Source organism: Oculina patagonica, chromosome 1, assembly GCF_052425735.1.
Source record: "Oculina patagonica isolate OP01 chromosome 1, crgOcupat, whole genome shotgun sequence".
NCBI classification, from domain to species: Eukaryota; Metazoa; Cnidaria; class Anthozoa; order Scleractinia; family Oculinidae; genus Oculina; species Oculina patagonica.
The window spans coordinates 1,577,288-1,596,479 of record NC_135758.1 but is presented as its reverse complement, the minus strand read 5'-3'; the positions used below and the strand labels follow the sequence as shown (position 1 = coordinate 1,596,479).

The following is a 19,192-nucleotide window of genomic DNA, read 5'->3' as shown; positions in this document are numbered from 1 at the left end:
TAGGGCAGTAAATATCGCGATGGTAGCCAAAGATAACCAGTAGGAAACTCATAAGGAAACTGAATGATCAAGATTGACACTTTGCCGATAAAGGGAGTCCTTCTTATTACCAATTTGTTGTTAATAATAATAATTTATAAAGCGCTAAAATTATATAAAAATTATTCTAAAGCACTTTACAGGTAAGATAAAATCGTATAAGTTAAAATATAAAAAGGCAAACTATTAAAAATATTAAAATAATTTTTACAACGATAAAAGAATAAAAATATTAAAACAAGTCATATGCTTTCTTAAAAAATATGTCTTGAGCTTAGATTTAAAAATGTTTCTGACCGTCATTTTTTGGAGAATAGACCTTCTACGAATATGCTTTTTGCACAACTTTGTTCGATTGAAGAGTCCCTTCAAGTGTTTCAAATCACGGCCATATTTAACAAGTCACTTGTGTTTGCTCTTTTCTTGTTTGCTATCGTTATTTTTTTTAGTTCTTGATAATCACCTCTAAAAATTATACTAAAACAATTATTCGCCGAAGGCGAAGTGATTATTGTTGAATAATCACTGAGCCTGAGGCAAATAATTGTTTTAGTATAATTTTTAGAGGTGATCATCAAGAACTAAAAAAAATAACGATAGCAAACAAGAAAAGAGCAAACACAAGTGTTCGCTTGCATACGGTGTAAACCAGTTTAAATCATCGATTGCAATAAGAATTTATTTAGTTAAAGCAATAAAACGGAACAAAACAAACACAATGAGAAAGATAGGTGTCCGTTACCTTTGTATGATTGTGGATGACTTCTGAGCGAATGTGCGAATCCTCTAAAAATGAGTAGCTCCGGTGAGAAGAGAACTAAATAATGTTTGCTGAATCGATCTGACTGAGTTTCTCATCGATCTCCAAAACCGCCGTGTTTACGATCATTTCTAATGCCTTGAGCCATCTCTTGAAAATATTTTCGGTCTAAAAGTCTTGGTAGTTAATTTGAAAAATTCCCAATGTTTAAAATATCCAGGACTTGGACTGGTTTCTTTCAAATCAAAGAAATTTTCATTCAGCAAAGCGGCCATGTTTACTTGCCTGGATGTCAAAGGTGGCTTGGCTATGTAACCAAGCCTTCAAAGCTATAATCACCTCGCGCGGGGTGATTATAGCCTCATAAGCCGAGCTTCTCGACCAATCAGAATGCTTCAATTATTATAATCACCTCTGAAATTATACTAAAAGGGAATATAGATCTGAAAATTAAAATGTTCACATACTTAATGCTTCGTATGGGTTTTATGGAATTCACACTATTATAAAAGTTATAGCGTAATAAACATTCGTATTTTCAGACCTTCTTCAGTAGCGTTCCGTTCTTACACGTAAACGGTAATTCCATACGTAGGATTATAAAGAAGGCTATCTAGTTATTTAAAAAAAAATCGGAACTCTACCTCCTTTCCTCCACGTTTTAGGAATTTTAAATTCTAGCGCGCGGTTTGGGACTGGCACTACTTACGCGCACTTAACCAATTTCTTTAATGCAGTTGTCCTTCCCTCTTAAAAATCACCATTAAGGTCGCGGGGGACACCTTAGGCTCATCATTATACATTTATTTAAAGCGTATGCACGAAGTGCAATGACTGACATCGACAACTTTACGAGATATTCATGACTGGATAAAAATATGAGTGCGCGCGCGTGATTTAAAAAAAAAATCCCGTTTCTTTGATATTTTGACCGATTTAAAACAACACTTAGCTTTATACGTTGATATAGATTGTAGGAAGTCTGTGAGCTTGTTTTTATTCAAATTTGAAAATTTCTGCAGCTCAGAGTAATCACAATAATATTCGGCATAAACAATCGTGTCCTTTTTAAAAACCCATTGTTCTCACCATAAAAGCGTGGAATATAATTATCATAATTACATCTCTCCTTTGGAAACTGATCGTGTTTTGGTCGAGACACCTCAAAGTTTGGACTTTTCCAACAATTTTGTGGCAGAGAATTCAGCGCGGATACATAACTTCATGACTTGCCACTGCAGATAGGTAAACTATGAATACTGTAGCGTGTCATAACAGAAGCGGAATTTTAAAAGAGCGCTTTTAGAAAGAGGTAGAAGGCATTCAATTAAAATTTGCGCATTTAAACCGCCATTACTTGCTGGCAAATCTTAAATTAAAAAATCCGCTTCTGTTATGACACTCTAGAGATATTGACTGATTAGTTTTTGACAAGATCAGAGTGTGCTGTCTCCTACTCGTTCCGCAAACTCTGCCACAAAATCATGTTCTTCCCAATTTGGCACTAACAAGGCTATAACATCGCCGTTAAGTCCAATTCACCAAATAAAAGATGACATAAATAATCATTCATCATTTCTTTACGTCTCTGTAAAATTTGAGCTTAATCGCACCCATAACAGCGGAGAAATAAGCGTTTTTAAAACATGCAGGTCTAGCGAAATTTCGCTTCATGAATTTATTCATGCTGTAGGTATCCCCCGCGACCTTAAGCACAAACGCTCAAAAATGGCTTGCCACAAAAAACCATCGTTAGCATGCGCAGTTCCTTAGCAAATGCTCTAGATCTGTAATTAAGAAGGACCCCCCTTTAAGTAATGCAGTCAATTTGTTTTTGGGCCCGAATTGCATAACCAATGTATAACCAATGCACCTTGCCATGACATCATAATAATAATAATAATAATAATAATAATAATAATAATAATAATAATAATAATAATAATAATAATAATAATAATAATAATAAGCAAACTTTAAGCAAACATTACGTAAGGAACATAATAATAATAATAATAATAATAATAATAATAATAATAATAAGAACTTTATTTAAGTGTCTGGTCTTCTAGCTAGCCTTAAGCTTACTAATCTGAAATTAAACTTAAATTAAAATATAATATAAGTACAAAAACGATTAGAACTGGTCTATTTACATTATTTATTTACATAAAAACTGCAAACAATATATCTGCAAACAATAAAAACTGCAAACAATATATCTGCAGACTAGCTGCAAGCTGATTGAGTACTCAGGTATATTTTTACTCTTTCGCTACATTAAAATAACAAAAGACAGACAAAATGCAAGTCAACTTTGTTAAGATTCGTTCTGAAATATTATAATAGCATTTAGAAAATTAAATATGCTATAGGGCTCGGCACATGTCGAAATGAGGCGGTACTTTAATGGTCTTTTCGGTATTGATTCAGCCGGTTCATTAACACTAATAGCTTTTATACTCTTTTCTCGACTGTAGTACAGTTTCGAACGCCGCCTAAAGGGGTCCCTTTAACATGAACTGTATTATCAAAATTAAGTTCTTTTGAATGACAACAAATAAAATAAATTTAATAGCGAAGCTCGCGAGGTCTTGAAATAGAATGCAAATGAATATAACCGCTACGAGGCTAAAAGAGATCCGGCGTGTTCTTAGAGAAATAGAAGGAATCTAGGCGAATTTTTTCGTTTTATGTTATGTCTAAGGAATACCGGCTGCTTAAGAAAGTGTTTTAGAAAAATCGTCCGCCATTTCGGTTTGTTTGTCTGAATCTTGTCTGAGTCGTGACGTCATTCGCGCGCTTCGCTATTGCTTGCAGAGAAAGAAAATATGGCGCAGAATTGTTTTATAACAATGTCTCATTCACTGTTTTATTACTTATACAGTACAATTTAATTTTTGCCCGAAAAATAGCTTTGTGTTAAAGACTTGACAAAGTCTTAGAGAAAGAGTTTTTTAACAAAGTATTATTTGTATAAGCTTTTAATCATTTGTCGCAACGAGCGCCAACTGACCGCCGCCTCTGTGGCGACAAAGGTGGGCGGCTAAAGTTAAGGGAACACAAACACTTCCTTTTAAGTTAAATTTTCAGGAACTGTTTATTTCCAAGGTCTCATTTTTTGTATTTCCCTCAGTTACGTTTGGTTGAAAATTAAACAATAGTAGAGAGTGGTTTAATATTTGTCATCAGCAAAATACCGCTCTGATCGGTAATTATTTCAAAGAAGCACCCTAAGACGGCATTTCTGAAGCGATGACCTTTTGCAAAAATTGAGAACGTTAGTCGCAACTTGCAGACCAAATGTTCAATACAAGGTGCACCGAATAAACTGCTTAACAATATTTCGCAGCACAACAAAGAAGCACCCTAAGACGGCATTTCTGAAGCGATGACCTTTTGCAAAAATTGAGAACGTTAGCTGCAACTTGCAGACCAAATTTTCAATACAAGGTGCACCGAACAAACTGCTTTAATATAATATTTCGCCGCATTACAAAGTTGCGCTCTAAAGAACATCTATACGGCATGTATACGTACATGTCGTATCTGTTATTATCCCCACTGGTCGTTATTTTCGGGGTGTTGCCACTTTCGGATCTGCTAACAATCGTGCCATTTTTGACTACTTCTAGCCTGTTCCAGGCGTTCGGTTTATTTTTTTTCGCTCGCCGTTTTTCGCGCTTCCCAACTAACCGAACGCCTGGAACAGGCTAGACTACTTCTAAAATTCTCACCGATATTAACCAGGCGTCCACAATTGTGTAGGAAGTGATCAGATCAGACTCTTTTAATCTTGGGAGAAATTTAATCGACTGTTAATAACCCGGCAGCATTTATACCAAAATGAAAATAGCGTTTTATGTTTGGGTGTGTTACATTCATTGTAAAAGATGTTTATCGCAAAATTAATTGTGTTTGAGTGCATGTTACATGTTATGCCTGTCAGCACTACTCGTAAATTTGTCACGAAACTGTTTTACTTTTTGTAAACGGGAAACTTAGTAAACGTTTTATGCAAATACCGCAAACCATTTTAAAGAGCTAAGTGCTGCGTTCCAGATGGTTTTATTAACTGTGTTTTTGTTAGCGGTAAAGTCAAACACTACAAGCAAGTATGAGCAATACGACGGAAAGAGATCTGAAAGCTCTGGGCATCCATGCAGCTTCTTGTGGTTTTGGCAAGGTGCTAAAATAACAAGAGCGTATAGTATTAGAATCAGATTCGCTCCACAAAAGAGAACAAGCTTCAACTTCAACACAGAATTTCTTTCGTTTCGGTTGATTGTAGTTTGATATTCATAATTTCTACATCTACATTTAATTTAGTCGGTAAATTCGTTAGACATCACACCAACTTTCCTAAACATAGATTACAAATGTGAAGCTGAATAAAATGAAAATAATGTGTAAAATTTTAAGAAGAATTACTTTATCTTTTTTCCTATGTTAAATAGGATCAGTTTGTAATGTCAGTAGCCGTGTCACCGGCGTCAAAGCGGCCGCCATGTTATTTCTTGTTTCTACTTATCTCTTCTTTCCAGTATTTTGCATGCCGTTTTGATCGCAGCTTGCATCCTAAAACAGCATGAAGCCAGTGCTTCTCTAAACTCAGGAATTCTTAATGCATATACAACTGGATTGACAAAAGAGTTCGAATAATTTAAAACGTTCGCCAGGTCATAAAATAGCCAAGGGATCTGCACATGATAGACATAGATTAAACAGTTTAAAATAATTAAAGGGAGCCACGACAACAAAGCAAGAACAGATACAAACAGCAAAGTCTTTGTTAAGCGTTTGCTTTGTGAGGCTCTGTTTTGATGATGCGAAGCGACACTTCCATGTTGAAACTTTTTCCAAATGCCGATGTTACAACCGCAAATGGTGAATGTAAGAATCGTGGCAAACGGAATCGAAGCGTACATAGCAATTTTAACTGAAGCTAAATACTGTAATACTGTCACAACTGAAGCTACCAATAAAGCTAGGGTCCACACCGTAAAAATAACAAAGCGATATGTCCGTATTGATAGTGCTCGGTGAATAAGTGGCCAATAAATAGCGAATAATCTCTCGCCAGATATAAAAGCCGCAGAAATTAAAGATGCGTCGAAGAAAATAGTGTCAACGACTGTGTAGAAAATACGCAAAGACCTCGACATTTCTCCTGTCCAAAGCTGAAAGTAAGACCCGACATCATAAATGTAAATAGGTAGAGAGAGACTTCCTAACATTAGATCAGCAAACGCCATGTTGATGACTAGAAATAAACTTTTTTTGCGAAGTTTCTTGTAAAGTGCAAAGAGAACAATGGTGAGCAAGTTTCCTACAACAATGAAGATAGATGTCAACACGAAAGCGCTGCACCAGGCGATGCCTTCTGCCTTGGAAAGAACAATCATTGTTGAACCAGTCGTATTCTCTAAGCCAGTTTTTGCTGCCAATGTGTGGTTCATTTTTGGCTTTCAACTGAAAGATGATTTACGCAGAGCTGTTGTTATTTGACGCAAGGAAAATAGTTCTGCGGCCACTTAGTTGAACTGCAGACCGCACAAGTTGGACTTCAGGTGATCAATTATATCACATGACATTATCTCATCATGTCATATTAATTATTTTGCAGACTGTTTTTTATAGTTTATAGTAATTAGTACCCACATCTGCAGCCACTCTATTCATTACGACGCTCCTAAATAAAAACAATGTGAAATTGCTTAAATTATGATCAAAGCTAACGAAAAGCTCTCACTTTTGTCTTTGAATTACTGTAAAATCCCGATTGTAACGCCACGATACATGGGCAGATTTAGAGGGCGAGGGCCGGGCTGTCCCCTCCCCCCTTCCCATCCTTTTCCCTTGGATTTGCATTTTGTTGAGGGTATGGCGCGAGGTCCCTTAATTTCTCCCTGAATATTTTGGATCCGCTCCTGCTAATACCCCTTTCCCCACATATTGGCCAATTTCAGTTTGAAGTTATGAAAACTTGGAGCTGATTTCACTACAAAGCGCGATTGAATTGTTAACCTGGTTTTAAAATCGTCTCAAAGCACCTGTTATCTTCCACAAATTCGGTCACTTATTAAAATATAGCCATCTTACTCTTTTTTGCTCAATTTTAACCTAAATTAAAAGATGAAAGGAAAATTACAATATAAACGCCATAATTTTGGTAGAACATACTTTATTTCTAAGAGGTATAAAAGGCGAACGAAAAAAAAAAACCCTTCGCAGAAACTAATGGGAAAAACTTGTGATGTGTTGAGTTGAAACAAATTGTGACAAGCGCATGTAAATATACTCATCAAAAAACTACAGAATAAATTTTCCAAAGCATTGAACGGGAATTCGCAAATTAAAACATCACGCAAATAAACAATAAAGGTAAGAGACGCATCTATGTAGAATAATTCAAATGTCATTTGCGCACAAAACCCTTTTGCAGATTAAAAAAAAACATTAGAAACGATGCTGTCCTAGGGCTTTCCACAAGTTGCTCGGCAACTTTTTGGCAACTTTTCATGTTTCGAGCAACTTTTTCCCCTTCGAGCAACTTTTTTTCTCTCGAGCAGCTTGTTGCATTTTGAGCAATCTTCAGACCGAAGATCACCGAAGATTATCCGAGTGTTGTTCAAAGGCAATACGAACGTTTCCGAAGATTGACGAAGTTGGCCGAAGATTTCCGAGAAACATCTGACGACGTTTCAACTTTCGGCTCATTCAGCCTTAAAACATTACAAAACTCGTCATTAAACACGTCGTCATCGATATCTTCACGATATTTCTCAGTTATAGATAACTTTGTTATTTCCAAATTTTGCTGAGTGCTTATCTTCAGGGGAATTTGAACAAAAGTTTTAACTACAAGTGCTTATAAGCCAGCAACTTAATGTCGAAATGAGCTTCAAAATGGCGCCTGATGTTTCGATTGCCATTTAATATGACTTTATATATATATAATTTTATCGACTGTCGGTGTGATATGCAACGCCCGTCTGCACCGGCGTCAAAAATTTGTCACGAAACTGATTGTATTTTTGTCCTGTGAGCGAAAAGAAGAACTTAACTTTTTCTAATGAATGCTGCATCAACCACCGTAGCGGACCAAATGGTTTAAACTTTGCTTTGTCAGTGGTAAGCCAGACACTTCTTAACAAGCGATTAGGCAATGATTAAAATCTTCAAAAAAGAGCGCTGGAGTACATAGCTGTTTAAATTGAGGAGAAAACAGCAAGATATAGAAGAGATGTAAAGAAAAAGATTGTAGTTTTTATCATTTCTCTTGTAATATATATTATTTCTTGTTATAAGGTTTTTTAATATAAAGCGGCTCTGTAGCCTTGTTAATGTAATATCAGGTTGGCTATGATGTGAATAAACAAATTCTGGCAAAACGTAGGTATGGGTCGCACTTGGAAAAGTTTTGCCAGAATTTGTTTACGGTGAAAATCTGTCATCAGGGCGCTTTGCGTAGTGCGACCCTAGGTTTTCCAGTTGGCAAAAACTTTGCAAATCGGCAAAAACATCAAAGAGGCCGTAGTGCTTGGGTGGGGCAGGCAGATTTTCGAAAACTCGAGCTAAACAATAGGAATCACAGCGGTAACTGTCAACGCTTGTCAGTGAAACATAAAACACGTTCGATATGAACAAGCACGGCAATATTCAGTCCGCGCTCTTTATGAAGGGACTTGCTTGTTATTATAATTATTCGCAATTTCAAGGGGTTTTTCGGCAATAGCGTCGAATACCCACAATATATATTTTTTTGTATTCCAGCCGAGCACTTCACGGGCGAGTTCTCTACAAGGAAACACTGCAAGCGAGCGCTATGCAGTCTTGGCAGGCAGTTAAAACCGTCATTTCATTCGTTTGCCCATTACCCATACATCAAACGTGCAAAAAAAACAACAAACAAACTGGTGCTGGTTCCGTTAAGCTGAATAATAAGAAGGAGAATCACCGCATTATGATCACTGCTTCACCGTTCCTTTCGCTTCACCTGATTGCGATATGTCTTCTAAAATCATCAGGTTAGACATGTGTTTTTTTTTTTCTAACTTCTATGACAGTTGCCTCTCACAAGTGCGACCCTGCTTAGTTTGACAAAAGTTTTCCTTTCCGGTTTTGGTTTCAAAATTTTGCGGTTTTTTAGCCGGCAAAGATGAAAACTTTTCCTAAGTGCGACCCATACCATATTCCGTATTTTTATTGTTGTATGTTAATTTTTGGGTTATTTGTTGTCCTTTATTTTTAACGACTGTTTAGCTCTGTCTCCAGGAGAAAAAATTGAAGTGTTCAAAACGTGGAAAGTATACTTTGCTGCTTCTACAAGCTGAAATGAGACGGCACTTAACTTTTAAACTGTGAAATAAATGCTCCCAGGTAGTTGGTAATTAAAGAAAAACACGTAGCCGGCACCGATCGAAGAAAAAGGAAAAAAACCAAAAACAAGTTAACCAGCTGCAAGCTGATTGAGCACTGAAATATTTTTACTCAAAGGAAACGTACAGCTCGATACCTCAAAGAACGTTTTGGCAAGCCTGTAACTGTTTTGGAACAGGGTGATAAGTACCGAAATAAACATCCAAATATGGTCTTTTGCCAGTATATGTCCGTACTGACAGTTAATGGTAGAAAAACTAAACAATGATATATATACATCACTAGGTTGTCTTGGGGCTTAATATGCATGCAGCAACCGTCAGCACTACCCATAGGTTTGTCACAAAACTGATTCCAGTTCGAATCTGAATGCTTAGAAGAAAACTTGCTAAATGTTTTTTAATGCGGAGTACCGCAGCTAAACTGAGGATCCAAGAACGATCATAGAAGAATAAAAAACAATACCCTGAATAAAGTAGAGACCATTTTAAACCATTCGTCTTTTAATATTATCTTCTTAAGTCTATTTACATGTGTTCAAATTATCATCTATATTTTCATCAACCACAAAATTATCTACTGAGGTATGAACCACGCCAAGAAATCCCTGGCATCTTGACAGGCTTTAGGATAATAAAGATAGTCCTCCATGAAGCTACCGTTTCTTTGCATTTTTGCTGTGTGTCTGGAGACCGACCAATGTTTAGTTCACCGGAGTCGAAATTCAAAGACTCAAAGCCAGGCCAGGTGTTCAACTTCGTGTTGAACTCTTTGGCACGAAATTACGCTTACACACTAGAACAGCATCTAATATGCATGAGAAGAAAAAATTATGTACAAACTCTATGGCACAAACTAAAAAGAGTATTCACTTCACAGGCCAGTACCAGTTACAACATCAATCCATGCAATTTAGCGTTTCTCTCGTCTCGATTGATTACAGTTTGGTATCCATAATTTCCTGTTCAAACGCCAAGTTAATATGACTGGAATCTGTTTGTAATGTTGTAAGCTCTGTCGACGGCGTCACAGCAGAGGCCGCGTTATTTCTTCTTTCGCCACCTTCTTCTTTTATAGTCGCTCCCCTTCCAAGACAGCAGAAAGCCAGCGCTTGTTTAAACTCAGGAATTCTTAATGCGTACAAAATTGGATTTACAAAAGAGTTCGAGTAATTTACAACGTTCGTCATGTCATAGAATCTCAACGGTATCGAGACACCAAGGACAAAGATAAGATAATTCATAATAACCAAAGGGAGCCACGACAGCAAAGCAAGAACAGATACAAACAGCAAGGTCTTTGTTAGGCGTTTGTTTCGAGACGCTCTGTTCTGTTGTTGTGAAACAACACTTCCTTGTTGAAATTTTCTCCAAATGCTAATATTACAACTGCATACAATCAATATTAGAATTAAGGTGTATGAGTTCTTAGCATACACAGCATGTTTGTCCGAAATATAGTGAGCTAATGTAGTTTTTATAGCAGCAAAAAGAAGAGCTAGTGTCCACACCACAAAAATAACAATGCGGTATGCTCGTGTTGATAGTGTTTTGTGCTTAAACGGCCAATATATGGCGTAAAATCTCTCGCTGGATATGAAAGCCGCAGAAATTAGTGAGGCCTGCGAGAAAATGGTATCAAAGATCAGGAAGAAAATACGTATGAACATGGTCCATCCTCCCTTCCAAAGCTGATAATCAGCCCCGACATCGTAAGTGTAAATTGGTAGAGACACAGTTCCTAACATCAGATCAGCAAATGACATGTTGATGACTAGAAATAAACTTTTCTTACGAAGTGTCTTGTTAAGTGCAAAAAGAACAATGGTGAGCAGGTTTCCCATGGAAATTAACAGTGATGCTAAGATAAAAGCGCTGCACAGTGCGATGCCTTCTGCTTTGGAAGGAACAGTCATTGATGTCATTGATGAATCAGTTGCATTCTTCGCGCTAGTGTTGGCCATTGACGTATTGTTCATTTTTGAGTTTTGACTTACCGATGAAAAAACGTTTAGTTTCGTTGATGTGGACTTAAACCTCGTGTCAAACGCCAAGAGAAGAAGCAGTAAGATATATAGTAAGTTAGTTATATATTGTTTTTCAGAAGGCCATTCATGGCTCAGCGAGCCAATTTGTAGCAACCTACCAAAAATACTGTTTAAATTAAAACGCGAATGTCTGAAGTTCTTTTAAATTTAATTAAACAAACGAGTAAGAAAACATTTGTTCACCCAGTTTTTGTTTATAAATTTAAAAACGGTTCTTACTTCTCGGTAAATCCATGTTAATTTTACAATGGGATTACACCACATTTTGCAGCTTAATTTACCATTTACCTGAGGCTATTAGTAGAGGAATTGACATTGCCAGTTTTAATTCAGTGATAAGAAAAAAATTATTGTAGTGTAGCTCAATATATCGTCGGTTGTGTATGTAAATATTTCTTTTCCAAAAACTGTTAAAAATTAATAGCATAAACTCTCCCAAAAAGTAAACAGGATGTTGATAATTATATGAAAACACTTTAATGCGTGGGTAAAAATTATCTTGTTTACCAAGGAGCGCACGTCATATAAAACTATGCAGGTTTTTTTCTCCGTTGTAAGGCCAATCGTCGATGATCAACCCCGGCGTGAAATCCTAAATAAACGCGTCTTTTCAAATTGGCCGAGTTGACATCTTTGACAAGCTCCTCTCTGCAGACGCGATGTGAATAAAAATTGTGTTTAGTAACATTATCCACAGGCAAACTTTACAGCGCAACTCATTGGACGTTAAACAGGAGGTCACTTATAAATTAGAATAAGTTTTACTGCCATCGAGAAGAAAACCAACTGTACGAGCTAATGTGGAATCAATTTCATGCAAAACCCTTTTATGCAGAGAAAAATTAACAGCCAACCGGTTGCAGCCATTGACTGGTTACAAAAGATCGAAAGAGAAACTCATTTATTAAAACAACAACTTAACCAGCTGAACGCTGATTAAATATGAAGTAATTTTTACTCATGTGAGGGCATTTTCGGAGTTATGCGTTCTTTTTTTAATTTTCCATTTACTTGAAGCTATTAGTAGAGGAATTGTCATTGCCAGCTTTAATTCAGTGAAAACGGATTGAGTACTGAGTTATTTTTACTCACAGTGAAATAAATGGACATTTTAAAGCAATTTTCAAGAATACTCTTCCAAATTTTGCTGTGTACTTATCTTCAGAGTAATTTGAACAAAAGTTTTAACTACAAGTGCTTATAAGCCAGCAACTTTAACACCGAACTGAGCTTCAAATGGCGCCTGATGGTTAAATTTCCAAAAGACGTCTTAATAAAAAAAAGTGTTTGTCGTCTTTGTGTATTATATGTAACGGCCGTCTGCACCAGCGTAAAAAATCTGCTACGAAACTGATTGTATTTTTATCTATGGCCTTAAATGTTTTATAAAATAAAAATCAAACAACAGTGCTAGAGTACACAAAATAGCTGTTGAAGTTCACACTTAAATGTCAATAAATGGACGAGATTTCAATACCAAAGTTAAAGAGTATATTATGGTACTAAAATTATCCCATTTATGCTCTAAGATAAAAAAAATAGCAGAATCGGATACAAGGATAAAATGTATGTACAAACCTCTATTACAGAACAATTTCACAGGACAATACAAGCTACAACATCAATACAGAGTTTCATTCGTCTCGACTCATTACAGTTTGGTATCCATAACTTCCTGTTCAAATGCTATGTTAATGTGTCTGGGCTCTGTTCGTAATGTTCTAAGCTGTGTCGCTGGCGTCACAGCAGCAGCCGCGTTATTTCTTCTTTCGCAATTTTCGTCGTCCATAGCAGCACCCCTTCCAAGACAGCACAAAGGTAGCGCTTGCTTAAACTCAGGAATTCTTAATGCGTACACAACTGGATTGACAAAAGAGTTGGAATAATTTACAACGCTCACCATAAAGATGAATCTCAACGGTACCTGGTCATGAAAGAAATAGATAAGAATGATCACAATAACAAGAGGGATCCATGACAGCAAAGCAAGAACAGATACAAACAGCAAGGTCTTTGTTAATCGCTTGTTTTGTAAGGCTCTGTTTCTCTGCTGTGAAGCGACACTTTCACGTTGAAACTTGCTCCAAATGCCAATGTTACAGCCGCATACAATTATTAACAGAATCAAGATGTATGGCATCCAAGCATACAAAGCATGTTTGGTCGAAATATAGCGATCTAATGCAGTCCAGACAGCTGCATTGAGGAGAGCTAGCGTCCACACCACAAAAATTACAATGCAGTATGCTCGCGTTGATAGTGTTCGGTGTTTAAACGGCCGATATATGGCGTAAAACCTCTCTCCGGATATGAAGACCGCAGAAATGAGCGAGGCCTGCGAGAAAATAACGTCAAATATCTCGTAGAAAATAGACAAAGAGTTCATTCGTCCATTCGTCCATTCTCCCTTCCATAGTTGATAAAAATCCCCTGTGCCGTACGTGTAAATAGGTAGAGCCAGCGCTCCTAACAACAGGTCAGCAAAAGCCATATTGATGACTAGAAATAATCTTTTTTTACGAAGTGTCTTGTTGACTGCAAAGAGAACAATGGTGAGCAGGTTTCCAAACATGTTTTCCAACGACAATGAAGACAGATGACAAGATAAAAGCGCTGCACAGTGCGATGCCTTCTGCCTTGGAAGGAAAAATCATTGATGAATCAGTTGCATTCTTCAAGCTAGTGTTAGCTGCTGACGTGTTGTTCATGTTTGAGTTTTCACTGACCGATGAAACCGTTTACGTTTCATTGATGTGGACCAAAGCTTCTGTGTTGAACAACAAGAGGAAAAGCACGTCGCAGTAAGTTATATAGTTTTTTCTCCTTTGAAAGATGACCAATCATCGCTGACCAAGCCAATCTGATGCAACCTGATCCCGTGTTTAAATAAAGTGTTTTTTTTACATACTGTTTAAATTAGAAATAAGTTAAAATCCGACATTTCAATAAGAAAACAGGTATTTGCTCCAGGTTTTGTTGATAAATTTACAAATAATATTTATCCTCCGTCAAACTGTTGATGAATAGTTTTCTTTTGCATAATTCAGCATAATTCAAACTTTAAAATATTATCTTGTTTACCAAGGAAAACATCATAGAAAACTGTGCAGGTTTTTCCTCTGTTGGAAGGCCAATCATCGCTGATCAAAAACGCTGGGCATTAGCATAACTTGAATTATGGCCAAAGCCCTAAGTGGGCATAGGGCCGGACATTCTCCTCCGCCATGCTGCACGGTCGCGGGCAGCCACCGCTGCCTCACTCCACGAGCCGAAACCCAAAGCCGCTCTTTCTCTTTCGGCAGTTCTTCGCCAAGTCTCCCTCGGTCTGCCACGACTTCGCCTTCCCTCTGGGGCCCATGACATTAGCATAAACTTTCCCAAAAAGTAAACAGGAAGTTTATAATTATATGATAGCACTTAAATACGTGGGTAAAAATTTCCTTGTTTACCAAGTAGTGCACGTCATATAAAACTCGGTCAATTATCGCTGACCAACCCATGATATTTTTAGTTAAAGGAGAAGTTCACTCTAGAATGGCCATTTATTTTCTTTACGCCAATAAAAAGTTTATACAAAGATATGTTATTTACCAAAATTTTAGCCTCCAACGTGCGCCCTACGAAATCTTGCCCAAAACTCGACAACTGAACGCCGCCATCTTGGAGCTGGTAATGTATGCGTGACGTCAAAGAGCTCAGCCTGAAGTTTGGCGGGAAAATTTTTATTGTCAAAACTCATTGTATTTTTTTAACTCTGTTTGAGCAAACAAACTTTGTTTAACAAACAAAAGCCACTACGAAGAAACAAGGACCAATGACCGCTTGAGCACCGAACACTGTCAATGCGAGCATACCGCATAGTTACCTTTATGGTGTGGACACTAGCTGTCCTTATCTCTGCAGTTCTCAACGTATTACTAAACTTTATTTCATTTAAGCATTTGTTGAACAATTGTTGTCGAACCAGTCGCGTTTTTGGTACCATTGTTAGCTGCTGATGCGTTGTTCATTTTTTAGTTATACTAAACGACGAAAACGCCGACTCAAGTTTGCCGATGACCAATGACAGAATGTTGTTTCCACTGGCAGAGGAAAATAGGATGTTGTTTCCACTGGCAGAGGAAAATAGGATTATGATTATGCAGGACTGAGGACCAAGTGACACGTGCGGGCAAGGAGAAATTACACTATGTCAACAATGTTCCATTAAATACTACTTATTAACCGAGAGTGAGGTCATTACAGGGGAATCTCAGACCGAGGTCTTGATGTATTGACCGAGCGACAGCGAGGTCAATACATCAAGGTCGAGGTCTGAGATTCCCCTGTAGTGACCGAACGGACGAGGTTAATAAGTTATTTATTATATGGCCTTTAAGCACTATTCAAAAAAAATCAAGGGAAAAAACACTGGAGGTAAAACTCGCTCTCGCTCTCGCTCTCTGTGGCTCTCTTCGTCGTTCATACTAAAGAAGTATCGGTATGCTTATATTTTTCTTTCAGTTATTGAAAAGATAGTTATATTTTGTCGGCATTTTTTGTTGTTTTTGCCCCCTCGCTAGTAGCTTTTACTCACAACTCAAAAAACCGTCGAGCCGAGAAAAATTTTCATAATGCCCGGTCATTACAAGAAAATAATGCCCGCTCAGCAGCCAATCAGAGCGCGCGTACTATTGTAGCCATATAATAATGGATGTTATCAGCTGTAACACATAACGTCTCCTTTAACTAGTTAACGTTTCTTTTAACGTTGGAGCTTTGATTTTTGTCAAAACATTAGTATACGCATTTGCGGCCATTCTCTGCTGACGAGCCGGAGAACGATGTTGCCGGTCAACTTTTTTTATGTAATAGGCATAAAGCTTTGTTGTTCTTTTCTTTTAGTAATGTTTACGCATTGATCTGAATACAGGACGTTTGCTTAATTACTCGTCGAGCGCAGGGAAATGAGAATTTTATCCTGTGGATAGCTAATACATTTAATCAAAAAGACCCGTTACAACACTTTAAACTTGATTGATTTCCACTAAAAGCTATTTGCTGGAATATTACCGTCTGCTGCAATTTACTTTCCTTCGACGCACCTGAAGTGTCGTTAATCCAACATTGGAGCGGAAACAATGAGTTGTGTTTCACTAAATTTAGGCAATGGTGTTAACTATGTTGTCCTATTTCCGTACGTTTTTTACAAAATACTGAAAATATGGCTTGAAACGACAAGTTCTTATCAGCTGAGGACATGAGAAAGTCACCGTAATGTTCAATGCTCACCATATTGAATGTAAAAATGTATTCCCCTATTGAACGCGCCAAGTGTCTTCGTGTGTTTGATTAAACAATGTGTTTTTCGCCTAAAAACAAAACTATCAAAATATAAATAAAATGAAAAAGGATAATTTGAAAATTTTCTCGGCTTTACCTTAATGTCATTCAAGGGTAAACAGTTTTAAGGACAATATTCTGGCTATATTCATGTCATAAAAAATTGATAAGCCATCGCCGGCCTTTTTGGCACAAGCGATACACTTTATATAAAGTTACCAAACGTAAAATTTTATAAAGAACTGACGGTTGTCTATTTCACTTAACTTTAAAACTGTATAATAAATGTTCCCAGGAAGTTGGTAATTAAAGAAGAACACTTAGCCGGCACCGATCGACGAAAGAGTGTAAATTTATCAAGTTAACGAGCTACAAGCTGATTTAGCACTGAAATATTTTTACTCAAAGAAAACGTACAGCTCGAAACCTCAAAGAACTTTTTTGGAAGCCTGTAACTGTTTTGGAACAGCGTGATAAGTACCGAAAAAAAAATACCCAAATATGACCTCGTGTGTACTTGTCCGTACTGACAATAAATGGTAGAAAAACTAAACAATGATACTAATATCTCTACGTTGTCTTGGGGTTCAATATGCATGCATGCAGCGACCGGCAGCTTTGCTAGTAGATTAGCCACCAAACTGATTCCAATTCGGATCTGTATGCTTAGAAGAAAACTTACCAAACGTTTCCTAATGCGGAGTACCGCAGCTAAACTGAGGATACAAGAACGATCACAGGAGAATCGTTTAAGCAAAAGCAAAAGCAATGCTTGACTACGCGAAATAGCGCCAAAAATGTACGAGAAAAACAAAGTAAAGAGAACATTTTCAACCAGTAATCTTTTAATATTATCTTCTTTAATATATTAACATTTGCTTCTATATAATCATGTATATTCTGATCAACTAGTTTTAGGATAATGTAGACAGTCCTCCATGAAGCTACAGTTTCTTGACATTTTTGCTCTGTGTGTAGAGGCCAACCAATGTTTAGTTCACCAGACTCGAAACTCAGACTCTGAGTCAATCTAGGTGTTCAGCTTCGTGTTGAACTCTTTGGCAAGTAATTTTACTCTTAAAGGTTAAATAACAACAGCATCTGATATGCATGAGAACAAGATCTATGTACAAAACCGTATATCAGAAAAACGAGTTTTTATTTCACAGGACAGTGCAAGTTACATCAACACTACAGAGTTTCTCGTGTCTTGGTTGATTACAGTTTGGTATCCATAACTTCCTGTTCAAACGCCAAGTTACTGTGACTGGGATGTGTTCGTAATGTTCTAAGCTGTGTCACCGGTGTCACAGCAGCAGTCGCGTTATTTCTTCTTTCGTCACCCTCGCCATTTATAGCCGCTTCCCTTCCAAGACAGTACAAAGCAAGCGCTTGTTTAAACTCAGGAATTCTTAATGCATACACAACTGGATTTACAAAAGAGTTGGAATAAAATGCAACGACCACCAGGTTATAAAATAGCCACGGTATCTGGACACGATAGACAACGATAAGAAAATTCACAATAACTAAAGGGAGCCATGACAGCCAAGCAAGAACAGATATAAACAGTAAGGTCTTTGTTAAGCGTTTGTTTTGTAAGGCTCTGTTCTGCTGTTGTGAAGCAACACTTCCATGTTGAAACTTTCTCCAAATGCCGATGTTGCAACCACATATAATAAATAAAAGAATCGAGGTGTATGGTGTCCAAACATACGCAAAATGTTTTATTGAAATGAAGCGATAAAATGCAGTGAAGACAGCGGCAGTAAGGAGAGCTAGTGTCCACACCACAAAAATAACAATGCGGTATGCTCGCATTGATAGTGTTCTGTGCTTAAACGGCCAATATATGGCGCATAATCTCTCGCCAGATATGAATGCTGCAGAAATTAGCGAGGCCTGCGGGAAAAGAATATTAACGCTCATGTAGAAAATTGACAAAGACGGCGGGTATCGTCCGGGCCAGAGGTTATAAATAGCTCCAATGTTGTAAATGTAAATTGGTAGAGAGACAGTTCCTAACATCAGATCAGCAAACGACATGTTGATGACTAGAAATAAACTTTTCTTACGAAGTGTCTTGTTAACTGTGAAGAGAACAATGGTGAGCAGGTTTCCAACAACAATAAACACAGATTCCAAGATGAAAACGCTGCACAGTGCGATGCCTTCTGCCTTGGAAAGAACAATCATTGAAGAATCAGTCGCATTCTCCAAGCTAGTGTAAGCCACTGACGTGTTGTTCATTTTTAAGTTTTTACTGACTGATGAAAACGTTTACGCTTTGTGGTTTCGTTGATGTCAACCAAACCTTTTGTGTTTAACGGCAAGGAATGAAGCACCTCACAGTAAGCTATATAGTTTTATTTTGCCTGTTAAAAAGGCCAATCATCGCTAAGCAAGCCAGTTTGACGCAACCTGCCAAAAATACTGTTTAAATAAGAAATAAATTAATATTCTTCATAAAAATAAGAAAACAGGTGTTTGCTCCAGTTTTTGTTCATGAATGTACTAAGTATTCTTATTGTCGGTGAATTCGCTTGTTGTATTTTATGATGGTATTACAGTTTATTTTGCACCTTAAATTATCATTTACCTGAATCTATCAGTAGAGGGATTGTCATTGCCAGTTTTAATTC

At 37.2% G+C, this 19,192-nt stretch overlaps 3 protein-coding genes and 1 pseudogene across 3 annotated transcripts; all 4 read right to left on the bottom strand.

Annotated features, from left to right (window-relative positions):
- Positions 1 to 5,097: 5,097 nt before the first annotated feature.
- LOC144647925 (adenosine receptor A3-like) lies at positions 5,098 to 6,461 on the bottom strand. The gene has a single exon (XM_078507601.1). The coding sequence runs from the start codon at positions 6,256 to 6,258 to the stop codon at positions 5,323 to 5,325; it is 936 nt and encodes a 311-aa protein (XP_078363727.1). The 5' UTR covers positions 6,259 to 6,461; the 3' UTR covers positions 5,098 to 5,322.
- Positions 6,462 to 9,666: 3,205 nt separating this feature from the next.
- On the bottom strand, positions 9,667 to 11,211 carry LOC144647913 (adenosine receptor A3-like). Its single transcript, XM_078507593.1, has one exon. The coding sequence runs from the start codon at positions 11,157 to 11,159 to the stop codon at positions 10,119 to 10,121; it is 1,041 nt and encodes a 346-aa protein (XP_078363719.1). The 5' UTR covers positions 11,160 to 11,211; the 3' UTR covers positions 9,667 to 10,118.
- A 1,555-nt stretch (positions 11,212 to 12,766) lies between these two features.
- LOC144664601 (adenosine receptor A3-like) lies at positions 12,767 to 13,936 on the bottom strand (annotated as a pseudogene).
- Positions 13,937 to 17,408: 3,472 nt separating this feature from the next.
- On the bottom strand, positions 17,409 to 18,853 carry LOC144647904 (adenosine receptor A3-like). The gene has a single exon (XM_078507586.1). The coding sequence runs from the start codon at positions 18,798 to 18,800 to the stop codon at positions 17,769 to 17,771; it is 1,032 nt and encodes a 343-aa protein (XP_078363712.1). The 5' UTR covers positions 18,801 to 18,853; the 3' UTR covers positions 17,409 to 17,768.
- Positions 18,854 to 19,192: the final 339 nt, after the last annotated feature.